This window comes from Oncorhynchus mykiss, chromosome 3 (genome assembly GCF_013265735.2).
Source record: "Oncorhynchus mykiss isolate Arlee chromosome 3, USDA_OmykA_1.1, whole genome shotgun sequence".
Classification (NCBI taxonomy): Eukaryota; Metazoa; Chordata; class Actinopteri; order Salmoniformes; family Salmonidae; genus Oncorhynchus; species Oncorhynchus mykiss.
In genome coordinates this window covers 12,642,800-12,666,104 of record NC_048567.1, presented here as the reverse complement: position 1 = coordinate 12,666,104, position 23,305 = coordinate 12,642,800, and the positions used below count along the sequence as shown (strand labels likewise).

Sequence of the window (23,305 nt, the reverse complement as noted above, 5' to 3'; positions counted from 1 at the left end):
GCACCTGGCAACCTTGGCTAGCGCGCATTGCGCCCGGCCCGCCACAGGAGTCGCTGGTGCACGATGAGACAAGGAGATCCCTACCGACCAATCCCTCCCTAACCCGGATGACGCTAGGCCAATTGTGCGTCTCCCCACGGACCTCCCGGTCGCGGCCGGTTACGACAGAGCCTGGGCGCGAACCCAGGGACTCTGATGGCACAGCTGGCGCTGCAGTACAGCGCCCTTTGGTCTTGACTTAAGGGGAGGGTTAGGCAAAAGGTTAGCAGTGTGGTTAAGGTTTAAAGTAACATTTTATGAAGATAAATTGTAGAAATAGGTAGGGTTTATGATGCAGTGGTAGTGGCAACTAGTATCAGGTCTCTGTTTGAGCCAGAAACAGCAAGCGCAATGGATTAGGTTCATTGTGGTTAATTACCACGTTTCTGCAATGAACAAGGTTGAATATTTGCTTAACTCCCTTCAACCCTACGTCCCACATAATTCTTGACTTGATTTCTCTCCTGCGTGATTTTATTTCTCTGTAAAGAACTAACTAAATGGAATTCAAGTAATTGAACAGACGTCGGTCAATTAGTTGTTTAATAAACAACATTTTAGCACTAATCTACCTTAAACATTTTACATACTTTTTCGTATGGTTATCTTTTATAAACGTTAGAAAGGGGGAGGTGCCTACAAGTCTCAGGTTTTTTTTCTTCTTACCTCTCCTGCATATGCTATTTTCATTCTACTTTTAAACTCTCATCACATTGTAAAGAAATAAATGCACATTTCAAAGTTCATAATTTTTGTTAAGCTTACATTGTTGCCCCTCCCTGTTGCGCACAGTAAGCTTGGCTGGTTTAACATGAACTCATCAAACCTGTTACATTCAACCCTGTTACTTTGTCAACTTTTATGGTAATTTGTCTTCTTTTAACCTGTGGAGATAAAACATGTTTGTTATGAAGTTGAACATGTGCTCTTTATGACAGAATGTTAAAATGAAGTGAAATCAATAGCTATTACACTACCCAAAAGACACTATCAGTGGAACGACCCAGCTAAGATGGATACCACAAAATAATTAGGTGCTCAGCCTGAAACTGAGAAACATAGAATAAAAGACAAAATGTCAGACACACACTTTAACACTGCAGGAACAGCTTGGACAGATAGAATATTTTTGTTAAATTCCAAACGAGTTTGTGTGTCTAGGATTTAACATCAGGTGGTTGCTATGGAGAGGACGTACCCGTCACCCCTCACCTCTATCAACCCACCGCTGCCCACCCTCCACCCATCTCGCCAAAACAGCAGCATCCTCCTATAGATCCGTACTTCAATAGGAATAATAATAATACAAATTGAATCATAATATTCAACTTCATTCTTTTAATAATCCATTTAGCACTAGTATAGAAATATGAAAAAAATTACAGAGAACTGAAAAGTTAACAAAAACGATTTGTTTGTTTTGTTGAGTAAACTCTCTCCCCTCACAGACACCCCTCTGATTCACTTTGGCTACCCCCCCCCCCCCCCCCTGACATTGTTATGCATCCCAATACTCAAAGGTCTTCCTTTTCTTATATCCTTTCCCTCTTCACCACTGATAGGTGAAAAGACCGGTTTAGAGATGCACCAGTGCTTTCACCTGTCTATCCCTGTAAGATCAATTGTTATGTAGGAAAGGAGATGAGGAAAGGAGGCCAATGAAGTGTATTGGAAGAAAGCCATCCAATGGTTTCACTGCATTGAGTTGAGACTAGAGTGGTGACCTATGCAGATGTGTGTGTCTGGCTCACTGATGAGGGTCCAAGAGAAGAACACAGAAATAATGATGTATTTCTTATGTTACATGGTTATGTCTGTCAGTGTGTGTGTATGATGATCTGTGGTGTATGTGTGAGAGAGGCAGCAGAAAGCCTCAGAAAGTCTTGAACCCTGTAACATTATTCCCCATCATACTTTTAGAACATTAAACCATGACCTCAGTCTCCTCCATAGTCATTGTGTGGCTATTAGTTATTAAAGGGGAATAATTACCAGATCTAAAGCTCCACAGGCTGTAATGAGAGGGCTCAGGGTGGTGTGGAGCTCTGTGTGGAGCTCTGGCAGGCGTCTGTGCTGCAGACAGCCAGTTCAACGTGATGTAGAGCAGGGAAGCTTTAGTCTCAGCCTCCCGGCAGCAGAGCCAAGCCCCCAGCAAGATGCTGCCCAGAATTACCAGATCAGGAAAAATCTCATTATGGAAGTAGTTCAATTAGGGATTTGTCATTCTAATACAGTCCTCCTTTATCTCTCTGTTGCATTCCTATTTTTTCTCTTACTCCTCTATCTTTCTCCATCGCTCTCTCCTTTTTCTCTCTATCCTCTCTCTCTCCTCTTCCTTTCTCTGTCTGTGCTATGAACAGAGGTAAAGAGGAGAAAAGGCTTGGCAAGTATTCTCCAGGATAACAAGTCATTTCACATCGCAAAGCCTCTGATTATCATATACTTGGTATGATCATTTGTTCCTCTCACTTGCTGTAAGGACAGACCTCTGCACGCGTGCACACACACACACACACATATTATATTATGCATATCTGACTTTGTTACAACTAATTTCCAGCCAAATCTGCTTTCTTCAAAGTCGTTTCAAAAGCAGCTACGGGGTCCCCAGAGGGACAAAACACCTCCTCCACACAGTAAACCTCAGGGGAGTGTTGTCTTCATAGTGTGTCGTGATCCACCACATTAGTCACATATATAGTCTTTATTTTTCTGTAACTTCCACTTAGAACAATGGTAACCAAACGACAAAGACAACAACAAAAAAATCTGGAAAATCATATAATTCTCTGAGTCAGTTTTAAAGTCTTCTGTTGTTGTATGTTACATAGATTAAAGGTCCTCCACGATGTGGACTCCTCCTCCAGTGGTCACTGTCCAGAGAGGAAGAGTTGGACGCTCTAGATGAGAGTCTGTGGTACCATGGAAAGGGAAAGATAGAGAGATGGAGATAGAGAGCGGGGAGAACAGAGAGAGACCAACAGAGAAACCAGTAGGTCTGGCATCAAATTATATGAGTTACCTGACTACTTTATCCAGTGTAGCTCAGTCCTGATTGATCCACTGGTAAGTCAAGATAAGAACCGAGCAGCCATCTTCAGGTAAATCACAAAGACAGAACATAGTGGAGCATGGTTCTGTGAACAGACTGGGCTAACATCAGACCCAGCTGGGCAGTGCGCTGGAGAGCAAAGGAAGTCTCTCCTTCTTTCTCCTTCTGTATGGGTGTGTCTTTTGGTATCTGTGCAAATATATCATTTCCATTGCTTCATCACACGTCTCACAATGTCTTTGAGCCCTCTAATTCTCTCTCTCTCTCTTTCTCCCTCCTTCTCTCCCTGTAGTTCCCTCCTGGAGGCAAATGTACAGAGGGTCAGAGAATAGTGTCACTGAGCAGCTCAAAACATCAGTTAAGTCACCATTAACTTGCCCCCATATACCCTCCAGCCCCTCCTAGATCGTCAGTCTTAGTCCTGCTTCCCCAGAAGGTCTGTGTCGGTGCTGCTCTGTGGGGGTGGTATGGGTAGGCAGGGTGCAGGGGTGCTGTGGGGGAGCCGCCGGGGGCTGGACCCCCCTCCCCCCTCGCTGTCTGTGTTGGAGGAGGAGGGGGGAGGAGGAGGGGGCAGGCGCGGCAGGGGTGCAGATGAGGGGGGGATCCTTGTGGACCCCATCCCTGACCTCAGGCTCTGGATCCTCCTGCACTCCTGGCAGATCCTGACGTGCGTGCAGCTGCGAGGGAGCGCCAAGGGGACCTGTGGCTGGGGCGGGTGAGGAGGGGTGGTGTTGGCCCCCAGAGGGTCCTCCAGGAGTCGCTGAGGCCCAGGGCCCATGTCTGAGGGACCTCCCCCAGCCCCTACACCCCCTCCTGGCCCCCCTGCTCCCCCAGTCAGGGGTCCCGAGCCACTGTAGAGCTTGCCGTTGCTGAGGCGCATCTCCCGTACGAGGCGGAGTGGCCGCTGGGTCCCCAGGGCGATGCGGGTGGGGTGACGGAGGGCCGCGGATTTGCCCAGGGGGCGACGACGACGGGAACGGGAACTCTTCTTACAGGAGACGGCGTTTCGGAACTCTGTGAGCATCTCCTGACAGACAGACACCTGGGAGAACAGAGGAGAGGGACGACGGGAAGGGGAGAATAGGGAGAGATAGGGGGTCACAAAAGCAAAGTAGACAGACGGGGGGAAAAAAGAGGGAAGGCAAAGGGAAAGAGATAGAGGGGGAGAGTAGGAAGGTGGGGGGAAGAAAGGGAAGGGAAAGAGATAGAGGGGGAGAGTAGGATGGTGGGGGGAAGAAAGAGGGAAGGCAAAGGGAAAGAGATAGAGTGGGAGAGTAGGAAGGTGGGGGAAGAAAGAGGGGAAGCAAAGGGAAAGAGATAGAGGGGGAGAGTAGGAAGGTGGGGGGAAAAAAGAGGGAAGGCAAAGGGAAAGAGATAGAGGGGAGAGTAGGAAGGTGGGGGGAAAAAAGAGGGAAGGCAAAGGGAAAGAGATAGAGGGGGAGAGTAGGAAGGTGGGGGGAAGAAAGGGAAGGCAAAGGGAAAGAGATAGAGGGGGAGAGTAGGAAGGTGGGGGGAAGAAAGAGGGGAAGCAAAGGGAAAGAGATAGAGGGGAGAGTAGGAAGGTGGGGGGAAGAAAGAGGGGAAGCAAAGGGAAAGAGATAGAGGGGGAGAGTAGGAAGGTGGGGGGAAGAAAAAGGGGAAGGCAAAGGGAAAAATATAGAGGGGGAGAGTAGGAAGGTGGGGGGAAGAAAGGGAAGGCAAAGGGAAAGAGATAGAGGGGGAGAGTAGGAAGGTGGGGGGAAGAAAGAGGGAAGGCAAAGGGAAAGAGATAGAGGGGAGAGTAGGAAGGTGGGGGGAAGAAAGAGGGGAAGCAAAGGGAAAGAGATAGAGAGGAGAGTAGGAAGGTGGGGGGAAGAAAGAGGGGAAGCAAAGGGAAAGAGATAGAGGGGAGAGTAGGAAGGTGGGGGGAAGAAAGAGGGGAAGCAAAGGGAAAGAGATAGAGGGGGAGAGTAGGAAGGTGGGGGGAAGAAAAAGGGGAAGGCAAAGGGAAAAAGATAGAGGGGGAGAGTAGGAAGGTGCGGGGAAGAAAGAGGGGAAGCAAAAAAGAGAAGGGAAACAGGGTGGAAACAGGGTGAAAACAGGGTAGAAACAGGGTGGAGGTGGAGTAAAAGAGATGGTAGGAGGAGAGGAGAACCGAATGAGGGTTATAGAAAGGTAGAAATGGGGGGGTGGCAATGAAAGTGGTGATGAGGGGAGATGTAGAGATGGATAGAGGTTGGAGAATATCCAAAGAGCAGAGAGAGTTAATACAATCCATACAAATTACCAACTGAACATAACAAATTGTGTTCATTATATATAATATATAATGGTACATAATGAACTATGAACAAACAGGCAGGCCCGCAAACTGAGGTGTATGTAGACAAACAACACACCCAAACAGACACACACACACCTCTAACATTCCAACAGCACCACACACTTGCAAAAAAGTTCCAACAAAATGCATCAAGGACATATGGACATAGACATTATGGAATATTCTAATCTACAAAATCATAACAATGATGAATAATACTCTTACACAAACAGAAACAGTATTCATTATCAGAAAACAGACACTGATTGACAGAATGACGGGTGTGGCAGACACACAGAGAGATGAGTGATCCAAGAATGGAAACGAAGAGTACCAGCATGTGAGGCATGTAAAAGAAGATAGATCATGACATTTAATGCCAGGGAAATCATTACACACTGCTTCTTATGCAAGCAAATATTGACATCACAATATTGGCTTATCCATACCCTGTACTAAACATGAACACTTTCTGATCACAGTCAAAATACCCTCCCGCGATCACACACCAACGCTAGTACTATAGCATGCCAACACAAGTATGTTCACACAACATCACAACATGTGACTGGACCCTGATCTGCTTACAAGAGAAATCTGTCCTGCTTCATTTGAGGTTCAGTTGTAAAATAGCAACCTTCATCATCCATGCACAATACATAGCAAACCCAACAGTGAAACACACAGACTAGACACACTGATTAACATACACACACACAAATGGTGCAAGAAGCAGCCCGACGAACACATATTCAAACACACACAGTTCCAGAGGCGGCCCAACAAACACACACACTGCACGACAGAGGATGGAGAGTAAGGGTTGGTGTGTTGCCATGGGGACCTACTGGGGTGGGTCTGTGGTGTCGGCGAGGGCAGGAGTGAGGGCGTACCTCGTCTGTCTCTGAAGAGCAGCGCGTCGACCACACAAACTCCATGATGGCCACGAACACAGCGATGATGAGGCCACAGATCAACACCACGAAGATACCCCCAATGTTCTCCATGCCCAGGCCTGTGGAGGAGAGACATGATGGTTAATGCACACACACATACAGTACCACCAATATACCCCTGATTTAACACAAGAACAGTTACCACAGACCCTGGTAATCTCCCATCTTACAGTACATTCAGAACACTCACAGACATTAGTTGAGATACAAAGCTGCAAAGACACTGGAAACAGAGTAGTGTACTGACCCTTGGCTCTGTGGTCCTCCTCTTTAGGGCACTGTCCTCCCTCCCACCACCTCCTCTTCAGGATCTCCAGCCTGTTGTTCTCCTGCAGGTGCAGGATGGCCATAGTGATCTCCTCTCTGAACGGAGAGCCTGGGAGGAAAGAAAGGAAAAAGGGATGAGGGGATTAAAGATGAAGAGGAATTAAAAGGCTTGTGGTCTCCTCCCCTTCTCATCCAGATGTTGTGGGTTGTACCACTCCCCCGTCTCTCCCTGTCTCCCATCCTCCCTCTATTTCACCACCATTTTCACACAATCTCTTCTCTCTTTCCCATCTCTAATTTTTCCCCATCTCTCCTCTCCCCATCTCTCCGTCTCTCCTCTTTCCCATCTCTCCTCTTTTCCATCCCTCCCGATCCATCTCTCCCCATACCTCCCTCCATCCCTCTCCCCATACCTCCCTCCATCCTTCCCCATCACCCCTCTCTCCTCCTATACCTCCCTCCACCCCTTTCTCTACCATACCTCCCTTCCTTCCTACCTCTCTCCCCCATACCTCCCTCTCCCCCCATACCACCTTCCATCCCTCTGACCACATACCTCCCACCCTCCATCCCTCTCTCCCCCATACCTCCATCCCTCTCTCACCCAGTGGCATGCCGATGCCGTAGCCCTTGGTGTCCAGCAGACCACCAATCTGGGTGAGGTTACAGTTGAGTTTGCGGTAATACTCATTCATGGTGCTCTCCAGGAGGAAGGCATATTTAGAGTTGACCACGCGGGCAATGCCCTCCTCCGTGCTTTTCACAAACACACTGGGCTGCTTGGAGTGCATGTAGTTCCACATGCGCTGGTATGTCTGGTAGCGCGAGTTCTGGAGGGAGAAAGGAAGGAGAGAGGGAGAAAGGAGAAAAGGGAGGAAGGTGGGGGTTGGAGGAAAGAGATGGGGAGGTAGGAAAGGGAAAGGAGGGGAAGGGAGAGGGGAGAAGGGGTAGAGACACAAGGGTAGTAAAATATATATATATATAATTAAACAGATGCATTATTCTTTATCCACATGCAGCTGAATCAAACGCCAGGGGGTAGTGTACATTCAATATGTCATGCTAAGGAACAGCATAGACACAGAGTCAAGGTAACAGCAACCAGTTAGATACAGTATTGCATATGTAACAAAACAGGTGAGATGTGGGTTGGATGTGAAGGACTCTTCGGTAGTGTGTACAGTTAAGAGGTGGAGAGAGGGATGATACAGCATCAAGGGAGGTCTGGGTAAGCACAATGAACATACACACAATAGAGATACATAAACAAACACTCACACTCTAACCCCACACACACACACACCTAAACATTTACTCACAAACACAAATGCACAATCAAACACACAGTCCAAATACACTGACAAACACAGATGCCAACACAGATGCCAGCAGCTCTTACATAAGCAAACACTGACACTCAGCCACTTAACACTAACAGCCATAAAGAACACAACAGGAGCTCAGAGACATGCCAGCAAATAGGGAAACAACTACACTCTCACACACACTGTGCTCAACCACATACCCACCTCACCATACACACACATACAAATAGGAGCGATCTGAGACAGGTCGGCAAATACTAGAACAACAGCACACAAGCACACCTCCCTACCAGTCATTCTCCATTCAAAGCTCTACATATGCCACCCAGGGCCAGCGTCGGGCCGTACCATGAAGAAAGTCATGGTGCTCCCCCCGTGGATAGTGCCATACTCGATGTTGGTCTGGTCGGCCAGGTCGTCAGGAGACTCGATGGGCACCTCCATCCTCTGGACGGTCAGGAAGGCTGCCAGGTTGGCCGTGTAGGAGGAGATGATGATCAGAGTAAACATCCACCTGGGAGAAGAGAGAGACAGAGTTAGAGAGAGTAAGAGAAGGAGAGGGCAATAGAGAGAGGGAAAGAGAGATAGGACTAAGGGGAAAGAATGGGAGAAGTGACACCGTCAGAGAGAGAGAGACAGAGAGAGAGAGAGAGAGAAAGACAGAGAGAAAGAATAAGAGAGAGACAGAGAGAGAAAGTCAGAGAAAATATAGTTTGACAGAATCCCAGACAGGGAGAGAAATGAGAGAGGAGAGGGCGACAGAGAGACATTTACTCGGACTGAGACATACAGACTGATACATACTTACCCACCCATCTACACACACAGACTTACCAGACCCCTGAGACGCAGCGTGTGGACAGGGCACGGGGCATGATCTCAGAGCCCTGCTGCATGAAGCCTCCTACAGGGAACCACAGGCTGTTCCCTAGGGTGTACTGGTTCTCCAGCATGTCCTTGTGCCCCTGCAGACATGGGTGGGGGTTGTACCACTCATAGGGACTTAACCTGGAAGTAGGAGAGGAGGAGAACACTCTTAGAAGAAAGGGTTCTATAAGGGCTATTTGGTTGTCCCCATAGGAGAACCCTTTTTGGTTTCAGGTAGAACCCTCTTCTACATGAAACCCAAAAGGGTTATACCTGGAACCAAAAAGGGTTCTTCAAAGGGTTCTTCTACGGCGACAGCCGAAGAACCCTTTTAGGTTCTAGATAGCACCTTTTTTCTAAGAGTGTAGAGGAGAGAAAGGAGCATAAGGACCTCTGTACACAACATCTGTCTATCTCAACCAAGGCATTTTCATTCGGTGTGTATATAAGCTACAATAACTCATTATTACTCAATTGTGTCAACCAAAATGCATAAACGATCCCAGAGTTCCTCACTAGTTTCCTGTTCCTGTTGCCCTGGGTTACTGTGGTGCTCTTTCATCCACTTACCTTGCAGCCAGGAAGAGCACACAGCTGACAGCCAGGTAGGCGAGCAGCATGAAGAGCCAAACAGCCGGAGAGAAGGGGTCCAGGAAGGAGAAATACCCCGGCTTCCTCCCCTAAAACAGAGACAAGAGAGAGAGATAGGACAGGGTGGAGTGGCCCTATTACATGACATTACATAGCTGTCATGTAGTTCCTCTTTCAACCACAGAGGAACAGTGTTCTTCCCTGCAACTGTACAGCACATCATCTCTGCAATTTTAAACTGTTCATAATGCAACAAATGTAAGCCTCAGAGAGTTGAACGGTAAACGTGTGCGATGTACAACCATGAACGCTATAAGACCTATCCATTCTGACTTTCAGAATCAGATATCCTCGATAGCCTCAAAGAAATGCATTGTCATGGCCCATAAAATAAACAGGATAGCACAAACAGCAGTGGGGGAAATCCAATACACCCAACTGCTCTGGTGTGTCTGCCTTACCAGGTGGACTCTGTACAAGATGCTGATTCCTAGCGTCATGAAGGGCTTGGAGAAGTCTATGACTTTCTCCCTCTCAGAGGTGATGGTAAAGCCTGCTACTGCCAAGTCTGCTTTCTGTGGGGGGGGGGGGGAGAAAGAAAGAAAGAAAGAAAGAAAGAAAGAAAGAAAGAAAGAAAGAAAGAAAGAAAGAAAGAGAGAGAGAGAGAGGGTCAGAAATAGATGACAACAAACCAACACTTCGATCACTCGGAGTCCCCTGGATTGGAGATGCACCTATGAGCCAATGGCGTTCCCTCCACCCCATGGAGGGAGAAAAAAACGTTTTCAGAGAGACAATAGAACCAGAGATCCACTGCAGCAGAACTGTTCGCTGGCTGTTCCATTTATGGAACCTCCTGTCAGACAGTCAAATTAAAGCCTAATTGATGAACATGGGATTAGTCTGGTTTGATCAGTCAGGAGAGCAGAGAGGGCAGAGAGAGTGGGGAGCAGGGCAGCACCATGGCAAGAGACACATGGGGACCACACTGTGGTAATTGAAGTATGCTGTGATCTAATTAAGCACACATAGTCTTATTAGTGTGTGTGTGTGTGTGTGTGTGTGTGTGTGTGTGTGTGTGTGTGTGCTTAACTATTCAAGAATGGTAAAACAAAACAGTTTGACCAACTGGGGACATTTTGTTAATCCCCACATGGTCAAATGTTATTTCTAGGGGGTTTAGGGTTAAGGTTAGAATTAGTGTTAGAATTTCTGTAGGTTTAGGGTTAGGTTTTCGGGTACCAGTTAGGTTTAGGGAAAATAAGATTTTGAATGGGACTGAATTGTTAGTCGTGACTGACTGAATTGTTAGTCGTGACTGACTGAATTGTTAGTTTTGACACTGAATTGCAACTGACTGAATTGTTAGTCGTGACTGACTGAATTGTTAGTTGTGACTGACTGAATTGCAACTGACTGAATTGTTAGTCGTGACTGACTGAATTGTTAGTCGTGTCTGTCTGTCTGTTTGTCTGTCTGTCTGTCTGTCTGTCTGTCTGTCTGTCTGTCTGTCTGTCTGTCTGTCTGTCTGTCTGTCTGTCTGTCTGTCTGTCTGTCTGTCTGTCTGCCTGTCTGCCTGTCTGTCTGTCTGCCTGTCTGCCTGTCTGCCTGCCTGCCTGCCTGCCTGCCTGCCTGCTCACCCTGTTGATGAGCTCTCCCACCATGCCGGTCCAGGACCCGTTGGGTTCAGGCGCTCCATACAGCCCATCATCCACCAGTTTAATCCTGAAGGAGCACTTCAAGATGTCTGCCAGCTCTCTCAACATGTCCACACAGAAGCCCTCATACTGGTCATTCCTCTGGTACTCCTGGTAGTTCCCCTTACGCATCACATAGGGGCTCTCCTGCACAGAGAGGAAGGGGATAGGGAGGGGACAGAGGGATGGATGCATGTCAACTCTGGCATTACTATGTGTTGGAGAATGATATGATTTACTAAAATGACCTTAGGTTATACACTGAGTGAACAAAACATTTAGAATACTTTTCTAATATTAAGTTGCACCCCCTTTTGCCTTCAGAACCGCCTCTATTTGTCGGGGCTTAGACTCTACAAGGTGTTGAAAGTGTTCCACAGGGATTCTGGCCATGTTGACTCAATGCTCCCAGTTGTGTCAAGTTGACTGGATGTCCTTTGGGTGGTGGACCATTCTTGATAAACATGGGAAACTGTTGAACATGAAAAACCAGCAGCGTTGCAGTTCTTGACAAACTCATACTGGGTCGCCTGGCTCCTACCGTCATACCCCGTTCAAAAGCACTTAAATATTTTGTCTTGCCCATTCACCTCTGAACAGGACACATACACAATCCATGTCTCAAATGTCTCATGGCTTAAAAATCATTATTTGTTTCCTCCCCTTCATCTACACTGATTGAAGTGGATTCACCTGGTCAGTCTGTGTCATGGAAAGAGCATTCCTAATGTTTTGTACACTCAGTGTAGATGGTGATGACCAGTCATAATAATCATAATAAATGTTTTGTCCTCACCAGTATAGTGGTCATAAAGGTTTTGACCTCACCAGTATAGTGGTCATAATCAAGGTTTTGACCTCACCAGTATGGTGGTCATAATAAAGGTTTTGACCTCACCAGTATAGTGGTCATAATCAAGGTTTTGACCTCACCAGTATGGTGGTCACAATCAAGGTTTTGACCTCACCAGTATAGTGTTCATAATAAAGGTTTTGACCTCACCAGTATAGTGGCCATAATCAAGGTTTTGACCTCACCAGTATAGTGTTCATAATAAAGGTTTTGACCTCACCAGTATAGTGGCCATAATCAAGGTTTTGACCTCACCAGTATAGTGGTCATAATAAAGGTTTTGACCTCACCAGTATAGTGGTCATAATAAAGGTTTTGACCTCACCAGTATAGTGTTCATAATAAAGGTTTTGACCTCACCAGTATAGTGGTCATACAGGTTTTGACCTCACCAATATAGTGGCCATAATAACGTTTTTGACCTCAGCAATATAGTGGCCATAATAAAGGTTTTGACCTCACCAGTATAGTGGTCATAATCAAGGTTTTGACCTCACCAGTATGGTGGTCACAATCAAGGTTTTGACCTCACCAGTATAGTGGTCATAATCAAGGTTTTGACCTCACCAGTATAGTGGTCATAATCAAGGTTTTGACCTCACCAGTATAGTGTTCATAATAAAGGTTTTGACCTCACCAGTATAGTGGTCATAATAAAGGTTTTGACCTCACCAGTATAGTGTTCATAATAAAGGTTTTGACCTCACCAGTATAGTGTTCATAATAAAGGTTTTGACCTCACCAGTATAGTGGTCATACAGGTTTTGACCTCACCAATATAGTGGCCATAATAATGTTTTTGACCTCACCAATATAGTGGCCATAATAAAGGTTTTGACCTCACCAATATAGTGGCCATAATAAAGGTTTTGACCTCACCAGTATAGTGGTCATAATAAAGGTTTTGACCTCACCAGTATGGTGGTCATAATCAAGGTTTTGACCTCACCAGTATAGTGGTCATAATAAAGGTTTTGACCTCACCAGTATAGTGGTCATAATAAATGTTTTGACCTCACCAGTATAGTGGTCATAATCAATGTTTTGACCTCACCAGTATGGTGGTCATAATCAAGGTGTTGAACTCACCAGTATAGTGGTCATAATCAAGGTTTTGACCTCACCAGTATAGTGGTCATAATAAAGGTTTTGACCTCACCAGTATGGTGGTCATAATCAAGGTTTTGACCTCACCAGTATAGTGGTCATAATAAAGGTTTTGACCTCACCAGTATAGTGGTCATAATAAATGTTTTGACCTCACCAGTATAGTGGTCATAATCAATGTTTTGACCTCACCAGTATGGTGGTCATAATCAAGGTGTTGAACTCACCAGTATAGTGGTCATAATCAAGGTTTTGACCTCACCAGTATAGTGGTCATAATAAAGGTTTTGACCTCACCAGTATAGTGGTCATAAAGGTTTTGACCTCACCAGTATAGTGGTCATAATCAAGGTTTTGACCTCACCAGTATAGTGGTCATAATCAAGGTTTTGACCTCACCAGTATAGTGGTCATAATAAAGGTTTTGACCTCACCAGTATAGTGGTCATAAAGGTTTTCACCTCACCAGTATAGTGGTCATAAAGGTTTTGACCTCACCAGTATGGTGGTCATAAAGGTTTTGACCTCACCAGTATAGTGGTCATAAAGGTTTTGACCTCACTAGTATAGTGGCCATAATAAAGGTTTTGTCCTCACCAGTATAGTGTTCATAATAAAGGTTTTGACCTCACCAGTATAGTGGCCATAATCAAGGTTTTGACCTCACCAGTATAGTGGTCATAATAAAGGTTTTGACCTCACCAGTATAGTGGTCATAATAAAGGTTTTGACCTCACCAGTATAGTGTTCATAATAAAGGTTTTGACCTCACCAGTATAGTGGTCATACAGGTTTTGACCTCACCAATATAGTGGCCATAATAACGTTTTTGACCTCAGCAATATAGTGGCCATAATAAAGGTTTTGACCTCACCAGTATAGTGGTCATAATCAAGGTTTTGACCTCACCAGTATGGTGGTCACAATCAAGGTTTTGACCTCACCAGTATAGTGGTCATAATCAAGGTTTTGACCTCACCAGTATAGTGGTCATAATCAAGGTTTTGACCTCACCAGTATAGTGTTCATAATAAAGGTTTTGACCTCACCAGTATAGTGGTCATAATAAAGGTTTTGACCTCACCAGTATAGTGTTCATAATAAAGGTTTTGACCTCACCAGTATAGTGTTCATAATAAAGGTTTTGACCTCACTAGTATAGTGGTCATACAGGTTTTGACCTCACCAATATAGTGGCCATAATAACGTTTTTGACCTCACCAATATAGTGGCCATAATAAAGGTTTTGACCTCACCAATATAGTGGCCATAATAAAGGTTTTGACCTCACCAGTATAGTGGTCATAATAAAGGTTTTGACCTCACCAGTATGGTGGTCATAATCAAGGTTTTGACCTCACCAGTATAGTGGTCATAATAAAGGTTTTGACCTCACCAGTATAGTGGTCATAATAAATGTTTTGACCTCACCAGTTTAGTGGTCATAATCAATGTTTTGACCTCACCAGTATGGTGGTCATAATCAAGGTGTTGAACTCACCAGTATAGTGGTCATAATCAAGGTTTTGACCTCACCAGTATAGTGGTCATAATAAAGGTTTTGACCTCACCAGTATGGTGGTCATAATCAAGGTTTTGACCTCACCAGTATAGTGGTCATAATAAAGGTTTTGACCTCACCAGTATAGTGGTCATAATAAATGTTTTGACCTCACCAGTATAGTGGTCATAATCAATGTTTTGACCTCACCAGTATGGTGGTCATAATCAAGGTGTTGAACTCACCAGTATAGTGGTCATAATCAAGGTTTTGACCTCACCAGTATAGTGGTCATAATAAAGGTTTTGACCTCACCAGTATAGTGGTCATAAAGGTTTTGACCTCACCAGTATAGTGGTCATAATCAAGGTTTTGACCTCACCAGTATAGTGGTCATAATCAAGGTTTTGACCTCACCAGTATAGTGGTCATAATAAAGGTTTTGACCTCACCAGTATAGTGGTCATAAAGGTTTTCACCTCACCAGTATAGTGGTCATAAAGGTTTTGACCTCACCAGTATGGTGGTCATAAAGGTTTTGACCTCACCAGTATAGTGGTCATAAAGGTTTTGACCTCACTAGTATAGTGGCCATAATAAAGGTTTTGTCCTCACCAGTATAGTGGTCATAATAAAGGGTTTGACCTCACCAGTATAGTGGCCATAATAAAGGTTTTGACCTCACCAGTATAGTGGTCATAATAAAGGTTTTGACCTCACCAGTATAGTGGTCATAAAGGTTTTGACCTCACCAGTATAGTGGTCATAATAAAGGTTTTGACCTCACCAGTATAGTGGTCATAAAGATTTTGACCTCACCAGTATAGTGGTCATAATCAAGGTTTTGACCTCACCAGTATAGTGGTCATAAAGGTTTTGACCTCACCAGTATAGTGGTCATAATAAAGGTTTTGACCTCACCAGTATAGTGGTCATAAAGGTTTTGACCTCACCAGTATAGTGGTCATAATCAAGGTTTTGACCTCACCAGTATAGTGGTCATAATAAAGGTTTTGACCTCACCAGTATAGTGGTCATAAAGGTTTTGACCTCACCAGTATAGTGGTCATAAAGGTTTTGACCTCACCAGTATGGTGGTCATAAAGGTTTTGATCTCACCAGTATAGTGGTCATAATAAAGGTTTTGATCTCACCAATATGATTGTCATAATAAAGGTTTTGACCTCACCAGTATAGTGGTCATAATAAAGGTTTTGATCTCACCAATATGGTGGTCATAATAAAGGTGTTGATCTCACCAGTATGATGGTTACGATAAAGGGTTTGAACTCACCAATATGGTGGTCACAATAAATGGTTTGACCTCACCAATATGGTGGTCATAATAAATGGTTTGACCTCACCAATATGGTGGTCATAATAAAGGGTTTGACCTCACCAATATGGTGGTGACGATGAGGGTCTTGTTGGCCAGTGTTTCCGAGACGTTGATGTCCAGACTGGTGGCGTTCATAGCCAGTGTGTTGTTGGAGTACCAGATACCAATCTGAGAGAGAGAGAGAGAGAGAGAGAGAGAGAGAGAGAGAGGGGGGGGATAATAATTGCAGGATGTGTGTGATTATACAGGAGGTACAGTAAATCATGTGACAGAGTAAAACAAGAAGGAACTAGAATCCAGAGGACAAGCCCAAGGCATTTTGATCAACTATATGAAGATAAACTATATGATCACATACATCTCTCAGATAGCTCTAAATGGCTCTAATAAAGATAGAATTATAATTTTTTTCTAAAGCCCTATATTTCTAGGAGCGTTGTAGATAGATGTCAGCACCCTCACTGTGTTTGAAATGTAGAACGTTAAAGACCTTCACGGTCAGATAGAAAACCATCTAATTACAATACTAGTGCTACATTTCGGAGATCCCCTTGGAGTCTCATATCACAAATGTCGACCCAAAAACAAACATTGATTTTGCTGTTCTATTTAGTCTTTAGTCCTCAGCTGGTGTTATCGTTAAGTACATACTGTCGCTAGCTAATCACAAAGCACTTCCATTTCATAACCAATTCTAATTATAAGGCTAGAATGTCACTGTTATGAAGGATTACTGTCAACACAGAAGCCATTTTGTGTCAAACACTGTTTCTCTATAATCCCAGTGCCCTCTAACCTCTCTGTGACCCCTGCGGTGTTTCTCCAGAATCCTCAGGGTGTAGTTGGTCCTCTGTCCTTTACTGTTGAACTCCACATGGCCTGTCAGACCATCATACTCCACCTGACAGACAGAGACAGAGAGAGATTATTTATGAAGCCAATAAAGCTAATTTGAATTTAATGAATTGAGAGAGAAAGAGAAAAGGTACAAGAGAGAAAGACAGAGAGAGAGAGAGAGAGAGCGACAGCGATACAGAGAGACAAAGAGAGAGAACACTATACTTACACTACACATATCTAGTACACAGTGTGACAGTGCTGACAGAGCTTGATAGAGCTAAGATGAATGGAGTGGTGGTGAAGATGGAACACACCCAGTGGTTTGATAACAGAGACAGATAGGCCTGTACCGAGGAGACAAAGAGAGATGGAGCACAGGCAGCCATGAAGACAGCTTGTCAATGAGCACACAGACAACCAGCCATGTCAAATAACGAAAAATAACAAAGGAGGAGGAGTGCCGGATGGATGGATGGATGGATGGTTCAGACAGACAGACAGACAGACAGACAGACAGACAGACAGGACAGAACCACCAACAACACTGGACCCCAACAGAACGACATGGTGGGCAGGACAGGAGTGTGACCCAACACAACGACATGGGGGCAGGACAGGAGTGTGACCCAACACAACGACATGGGGGCAGGACAGGAGTGTGACCCAACACAAAGACATGGGGGGCAGGACAGGAGTGTGGCCAAACACAACGACATGGTGGGCAGGACAGGAGTGTGGCCCAACAGAACGACATGGGGGGCAGGACAGGAGTGTGGCCCAACACAACGACATGGGGGGCAGGACAGGATTGTGACGGACTGATATGCTGTAGTTGCTGCTGACTTGTTTAACTTCTTGGTGACAGGGTGCAGTATTTTCACGTCTGGATGAAATGCATGCCCAAATTCAACTGCCTGCTACTCATCCCCAGAAGATAAGATATGCATATTATTGGTAGATTTGGATAGAAAACACTCTGAAGTTTCTAAAACTGTTTGAATCATGTCTGTGACTATAACAGAACTTGTTTGCAGGCGAAACCCCGAGGACAAACCATTCAGATTTTTTGGGTTTGAGGTCACTCTCTTTTCAATGTGGTTTCATTGGGAATCCAGATTTATAAGGAACCTTCTTGCAGTTCCTATCGCTTCCACTGGATGTCAACAGTCTTTAGAAATTGGTTGAGGTTATTCCTTTGTGTAATGAAGAAGTACGGCCATCTTGAACGAGGGTCACTTGAAGTGTACTGTTAGATAGAGGCGCGTGACCAGAAAGCATGCTTCAGTTTGTTTTCTTCCTGTATTAAACACAGATCATCCCGTCTTCAATTTTATCGATTATTTACGTAAAAAAATACCTAACGTTGTATTACAAAAGTAGTTTGAAATTTTTGGGCAAAGTTTACAGGTAACTTTTGAGATATTTTGTAGTCACGTTGAGCAAGTTGGAACGAGTGTTTTTCTGGATCAAACGCGCCAAATAAATGGAAATTTTGGATATATATCGACGGAATTAATTGAACAAAAGGACCATTTGGGACATATTGGAGTGCCAACAAAAGAAGCTCGTCAAAGGTAAGGCATTAATTGTATTTTTATTTCTGAGTTTTGTGTCGCGCCTGCAGGGTTGAAATATGGTTTCTCTCTTTGTTTACGGCGGTGCTATCCTCAGATAATAGTAATAGCATCGTTTGCTTTCGCCGAAAAGTCTTTTGAAATCTGACATGTTGGCTGGATTCACAACAAGTGTAGCTTAAATTTGCTATCTTGCATGTGTGATTTAATGAAAGTTTGATTTTTATAGTAATTTATTTGAATTTGGCGCTCTGCATTTTCCCTGGCGTTTTCGCTAGCGTCCCACATATCCCAGAGAGGTTAACAATGTGACTGCCATTGGTATCTAAATGGCAGATATCTTGGTATGAGAAGAAACAACTATCTTCTTTGTCAAATGAAGACTCAAAATGAAAGTGAAGTGTGTGGGTTCTTGTGTGTGTTCATGTGCCTGCGCGCGCGTGCGTGCGTGCGTGTGTGTACTGACCATGCGTAGGTAGTTCATGAGGCTGGTGCCGTGTTGCCAAATCTGAGGAGAGGTGCAGCTGAGAGGTTTGACTCCAATCTCCTGACTCCTGTTGAGCTCCCTCACCGCCCCCACCACAACGTGCACCGCATCAAACATCAACGCTGACGACAACTGGAGGGGGAGAAGGAGGTGCACCGGGGAAAGAGAGGAGAAATGGGCAGGAGGAGAAGAGAGTTGCAGGAGGGAGGAGAAGAGGGGTGGTGGGTAAGAAATTGCAGGAGGGAGGAAGGGGTTACATGGTTCATAACATAGTAATAACTCTATTCAATTTTGGTTTCTGTATTTGGTGATTCAATGAGACAAGCATCCATGTGGACCATTTGATACCTACACACCAGGAACTAACACTTGTTACCATACAATTTCTCAGTTAAAACAAGGTATGCACCAGCTGACACAGGGATGTGTGAATGTAACACTCTGGTAGAACATACCGCAGGCCCGGGGTAGATGAGATCACAGCCCTCCCTCCAGGACAGGTTGAGACTCCTGATGAACTCCAGGTAGAATGGATGGGTGGTGTTGAACATGGAGAACCCTATGATGTTGGACTGGTCATCGACTATGTCATCCAGCCTCAGCAGGGGGAAGTCCTGAGAGAGGGTGAGGAGATGATATGTTGGGTGAGTGACATGTATGAAATCTCAGAAACAGAAACAGAGAGCGAAGCAGAGTATGCGCGTACCCCCTTCGACGCATGGGGAGATAGTAGCTCTGTTTTGTACTGGCAAAACTGTGAATATATGTAGAGGCCAGACAACATAGTTCACATTAAACCTTTAAAATTGATAGATCAATATATCCCCAAGCAGCTGGTCAGTTATACACAACAGCAAACCAATCTGTGAGTAAAACGAAGCTGAGACTCAAACCCAACAAGCCATGCCTTCCCTTAGAGGAAAAGACAAAAAACAACTTGGAGATGCAAATGAGAGCAACGAACAGCTGAAGGATATCCAGTTCTCACCAAAACAAACAACAGTTACAATCTGTAAAAAAAAAGTTGATTCTATCATGTAAGCTATGCATATACAGGGCGGGCGCGTGGATGAAACAATAAAATTGGCCTTCTGGAAACAAAGGCGCAAACTTTAGAAGATGAACTGGATCAGCTACAAAACAGATCGAGACAAAATAATACGAGAATATTGTCCCTACCAGAAGAAAATAAAAAAGCAGACCTTTCCAGCTATGTGATCAAGATGATATTGGAGGAGCCTAGTGTGGATGTTTTACCGGAGGATCTGGAGCGAAGACATCGGATCAGCGTGAAGCAGAAGAATGCTAAATACCCTCACTTGGCAATCTTTAATATCAGACCAAATTCAACATTCTGAGGGCACAGGATTATAAAGAAATCAAGGTCCACGGCCAGTCCATTTGATTCGTCCAGGACCTGTCTTCTAGACTGAGAAACAAACGCAAGCAATTCATTCCGATCAGATAGTCACCGGAGGAAAAATGAATCAAGTCTCAACTCTGATTCCCGGCAGTACTGTAGGTATGGAAGGGAACTCAGAGAATGGAGTTCACAAGCGCTGATGAAGCCCTGAACAGGCTGCAAGAAACACTTTCAGGTGAAAGAGAGACCAGTGCCCTGAAGAGAAGCAGAAGCGGAAAAAAACAGATAAGCACACTAGGTTACAAACAGGGATCGTAAATTGAGACAATATTCCTTCCCCCTCCCGCCAATACAATCTAGACTCTATTGTCCCCAATTAACTGTTCTTCTCTAGGAAGTAACAATTGAATTAGCCAATGCCAATGAGATACATGAACACTGAAAATACAATATAAAAGAGGAAATATAGCATGTAAGTCAACAATTGTAAATAATTGTTCTATCGATGTGTGTTTGTGTGGGCAAGAGGGTGTGAGTGGGTGTATGTGTGGGTATGTGTCTGTGCATATGAATGGGAGAGTGAAGGAGGGTGAATATGAATATGTATAGGAGGGCGGGAGAACATGGGTGTGCGGAGGCATGGGTATAGGTTGTGTGTGAATGAAGGAGAATGGATGAGTAGTTACAGTACATGTATAGAGGGGTGTAAATGTGTTTGAGAAAAAGCAGGAGACAGAGGTTGGGATAAACTTGGCTAGGTTGGGTAAGGGAGGACAAGGAGGGGAGGTGGGGACAAGCTTGGCTTGTGGGGGCAAGGAGGAGCAAAGATGGGAGGTGGGGATAAGCTTGGCTTGGGTGTGGTAAAGGGGTGAGAACAGGGAGGGGGAGGTGGAGAGGGATTAATTTGGTTTGGGAGAGAGAAGGAAGGACATAATTATAATAAAATGTAATTGTATTTATTTTTTTATGACTTGTAAACTTGTTGTAAAATTGTACAACGTAACCATTTGGTTACTAGTCCAACGCTCTAACCACTAGGCTACCCTGCCTTACATTTAATTTATAAGGTAATACAAACCAACCACAGTACTTAAGTGGCAGTCTTTCTTCAAACGTATGTACAATGTATTATCCACAGTTTTTTTGGTACATTAGGACAGGTGTCAGAGCTAAAAAGCCCTAAAAAGCATAGAGCCATAGAGCCTCAAGTACTTTGCTTCATGTTTTTTTGTGTGTTTTGTTAAATATCTGCTCAGCCCACACACTCTATATATGTAATGTATACAATAACTATGTACTGTATTTATACTAGGATCCTTCCATTCTATGGAATGCCTACCGCCCTCATATGTCATGTCTGCTAAAATGTTTTACTTGGTTCTTCAATGATAGACAAAACAGGGTTAACTTTGATTCTATACATGGCCAACAAAATCCAACTTATCACAGTAAAAGCATATGGTTCTCGAACACTTAAGATTGTCAGCAGATGTGGTTTTCTTGCAGAGTAAAACATGTTTAAAGGAGAAATTGAACATTTAAAGAAGAGCTGAGTTGGAGAGGCCTATGCTGCCATGTACTGTAGTAACCTTAGAGATGTAGGCATCCTGATAAATAAGAACACATAATTTTCCCTTGTACCTTACATGGTGAAAAATACACATTGATTTCATTGTACTGTATATCCCACCATAGGAAAATCTGGTGTTTTCTTTATAGAATTTAAGCAATATTAGATCAAATCCAGAAAGGAACTATTATTTTAGCAGCTGACTTAATAAATAATGCATTCGATAAGATTGACAGACTTAGTAATACAAAAGGCAAATTTAAATGTAATCTCTACAAATAATACATTGTCTGATGAACTTGCTTTAGAAATGGGCACAAAACAGGGATATCCCCTCTCCCCCCTCCTGTTTGCACTGGCAATTGAACCACTTGCAGAAATAATTTGACAGGACCCAAACGTAACAGATATCAGTATTGGTAAACATGAATATAAACTAAACGTATTTGCAGATGATCTCCTGATATACGTGACAAATATTGAAAACTCAATGCCACCTTTGCTAAGAATATTTTAAAAAACACTCAAAAATCTCAGTATTTAAAATTTACATGGAAAAAAGGGAAATAATGTCAAATGATTTTTCTTTTTTTTAATAACTCACCATCTACAGCAATCCTTTAAGTGGACCATAAAATGTATACTTACGTTGCTTAATAAGTGACAATATACAACAAATATATAAAGATCATTTCATTCCATTATTCAACAATATGAAAGCAAATCTAATTCAATAGAATAATTATCACATACATCTTACAGGCAAAATAAACCTCTAGAATGGCATGGCCCCCAAAGTTTTATATTTATTTTTGGTAATACCAATTACCCACTGAAGATTTGCTGTTACCAAGTCACTGACGGTTTCCATGCCGTATACTCAGTCATAATAGACTTTATATGGGCTAATAAAAGTCATAGAATAAAAAGGAACGTTTTACGTCTTCTTAAGCCTGAGGGTGGTTATAATATTCCAGACTTGGAATTGTATCAAATCACTACCAAAGGATTTGACTTGCAACATATAGTTGAATGCACTAAAGCAGAACAATGGGTACATATTGAAGAGGCACATGCTCCTCCCCAGAATCGTTTTACTTGTCTATGTTCAAAGGATAAAGGTAAGAACATTAACAACGTCACAGTTAAGAACACTATAACAATATGGAATAATTGTTGTAATAATAATATAATAATATAATAATATAATAATATAATAATTATAATATATGTAACATATTCTACAAGAACCTAAATCACTCCCTAAAAACACAACCTTATGGAACAATCCTTGGATAGCTATTCAGAATTCACCAATAACTTGGTCCACAAGGACAACTAAAGGCATTGGAAACCATAAATGACTTGGTAACAGGAAATACATTTATTTCCATGACAGAATGAAAAAGTAGTTTTGGACTGACCGAATGTAGATAGTGTCAAATACATGGAACTTGAAAGTTACATATCATGAAATTTCCATTAGAAATCTTTTGGACATCAGAGCAAACTAATAAAACTACAGTTAACGAACAGTTACCATTAATCCAGTTTAATCTAACGTATAGATTCTAT

At 43.7% G+C, this 23,305-nt stretch overlaps 1 protein-coding gene across 5 annotated transcripts in view; it reads right to left on the bottom strand.

Annotated features, from left to right (window-relative positions):
• Positions 1 to 1,362: 1,362 nt before the first annotated feature.
• Positions 1,363 to 23,305, bottom strand: part of grik5 (glutamate receptor, ionotropic, kainate 5) — a 167,205-nt gene continuing 145,262 nt past the window's right edge. For 3 of the 5 annotated variants that reach the window (XM_036969381.1, XM_036969383.1, XM_036969398.1), the window contains 13 exons: positions 19,253 to 19,411; positions 18,777 to 18,929; positions 16,693 to 16,797; positions 15,957 to 16,064; positions 11,040 to 11,243; positions 9,861 to 9,974; positions 9,379 to 9,488; positions 8,776 to 8,949; positions 8,290 to 8,455; positions 7,221 to 7,446; positions 6,597 to 6,725; positions 6,242 to 6,408; positions 1,363 to 4,133 (listed from right to left, as the gene is read on the bottom strand). In XM_036969381.1, the coding sequence (XP_036825276.1) occupies positions 3,507 to 4,133; positions 6,242 to 6,408; positions 6,597 to 6,725; positions 7,221 to 7,446; positions 8,290 to 8,455; positions 8,776 to 8,949; positions 9,379 to 9,488; positions 9,861 to 9,974; positions 11,040 to 11,243; positions 15,957 to 16,064; positions 16,693 to 16,797; positions 18,777 to 18,929; positions 19,253 to 19,411 (2,442 nt within the window). In that variant the 3' untranslated portion in view covers positions 1,363 to 3,506. Of the gene's footprint in view, positions 4,134 to 5,086; positions 5,656 to 6,241; positions 6,409 to 6,596; positions 6,726 to 7,220; positions 7,447 to 8,289; positions 8,456 to 8,775; positions 8,950 to 9,378; positions 9,489 to 9,860; positions 9,975 to 11,039; positions 11,244 to 15,956; positions 16,065 to 16,692; positions 16,798 to 18,776; positions 18,930 to 19,252; positions 19,412 to 23,305 lie in introns of those variants that run through there. The other 2 variants (XM_036969385.1, XM_036969390.1) reach the window with 2 other exon arrangements.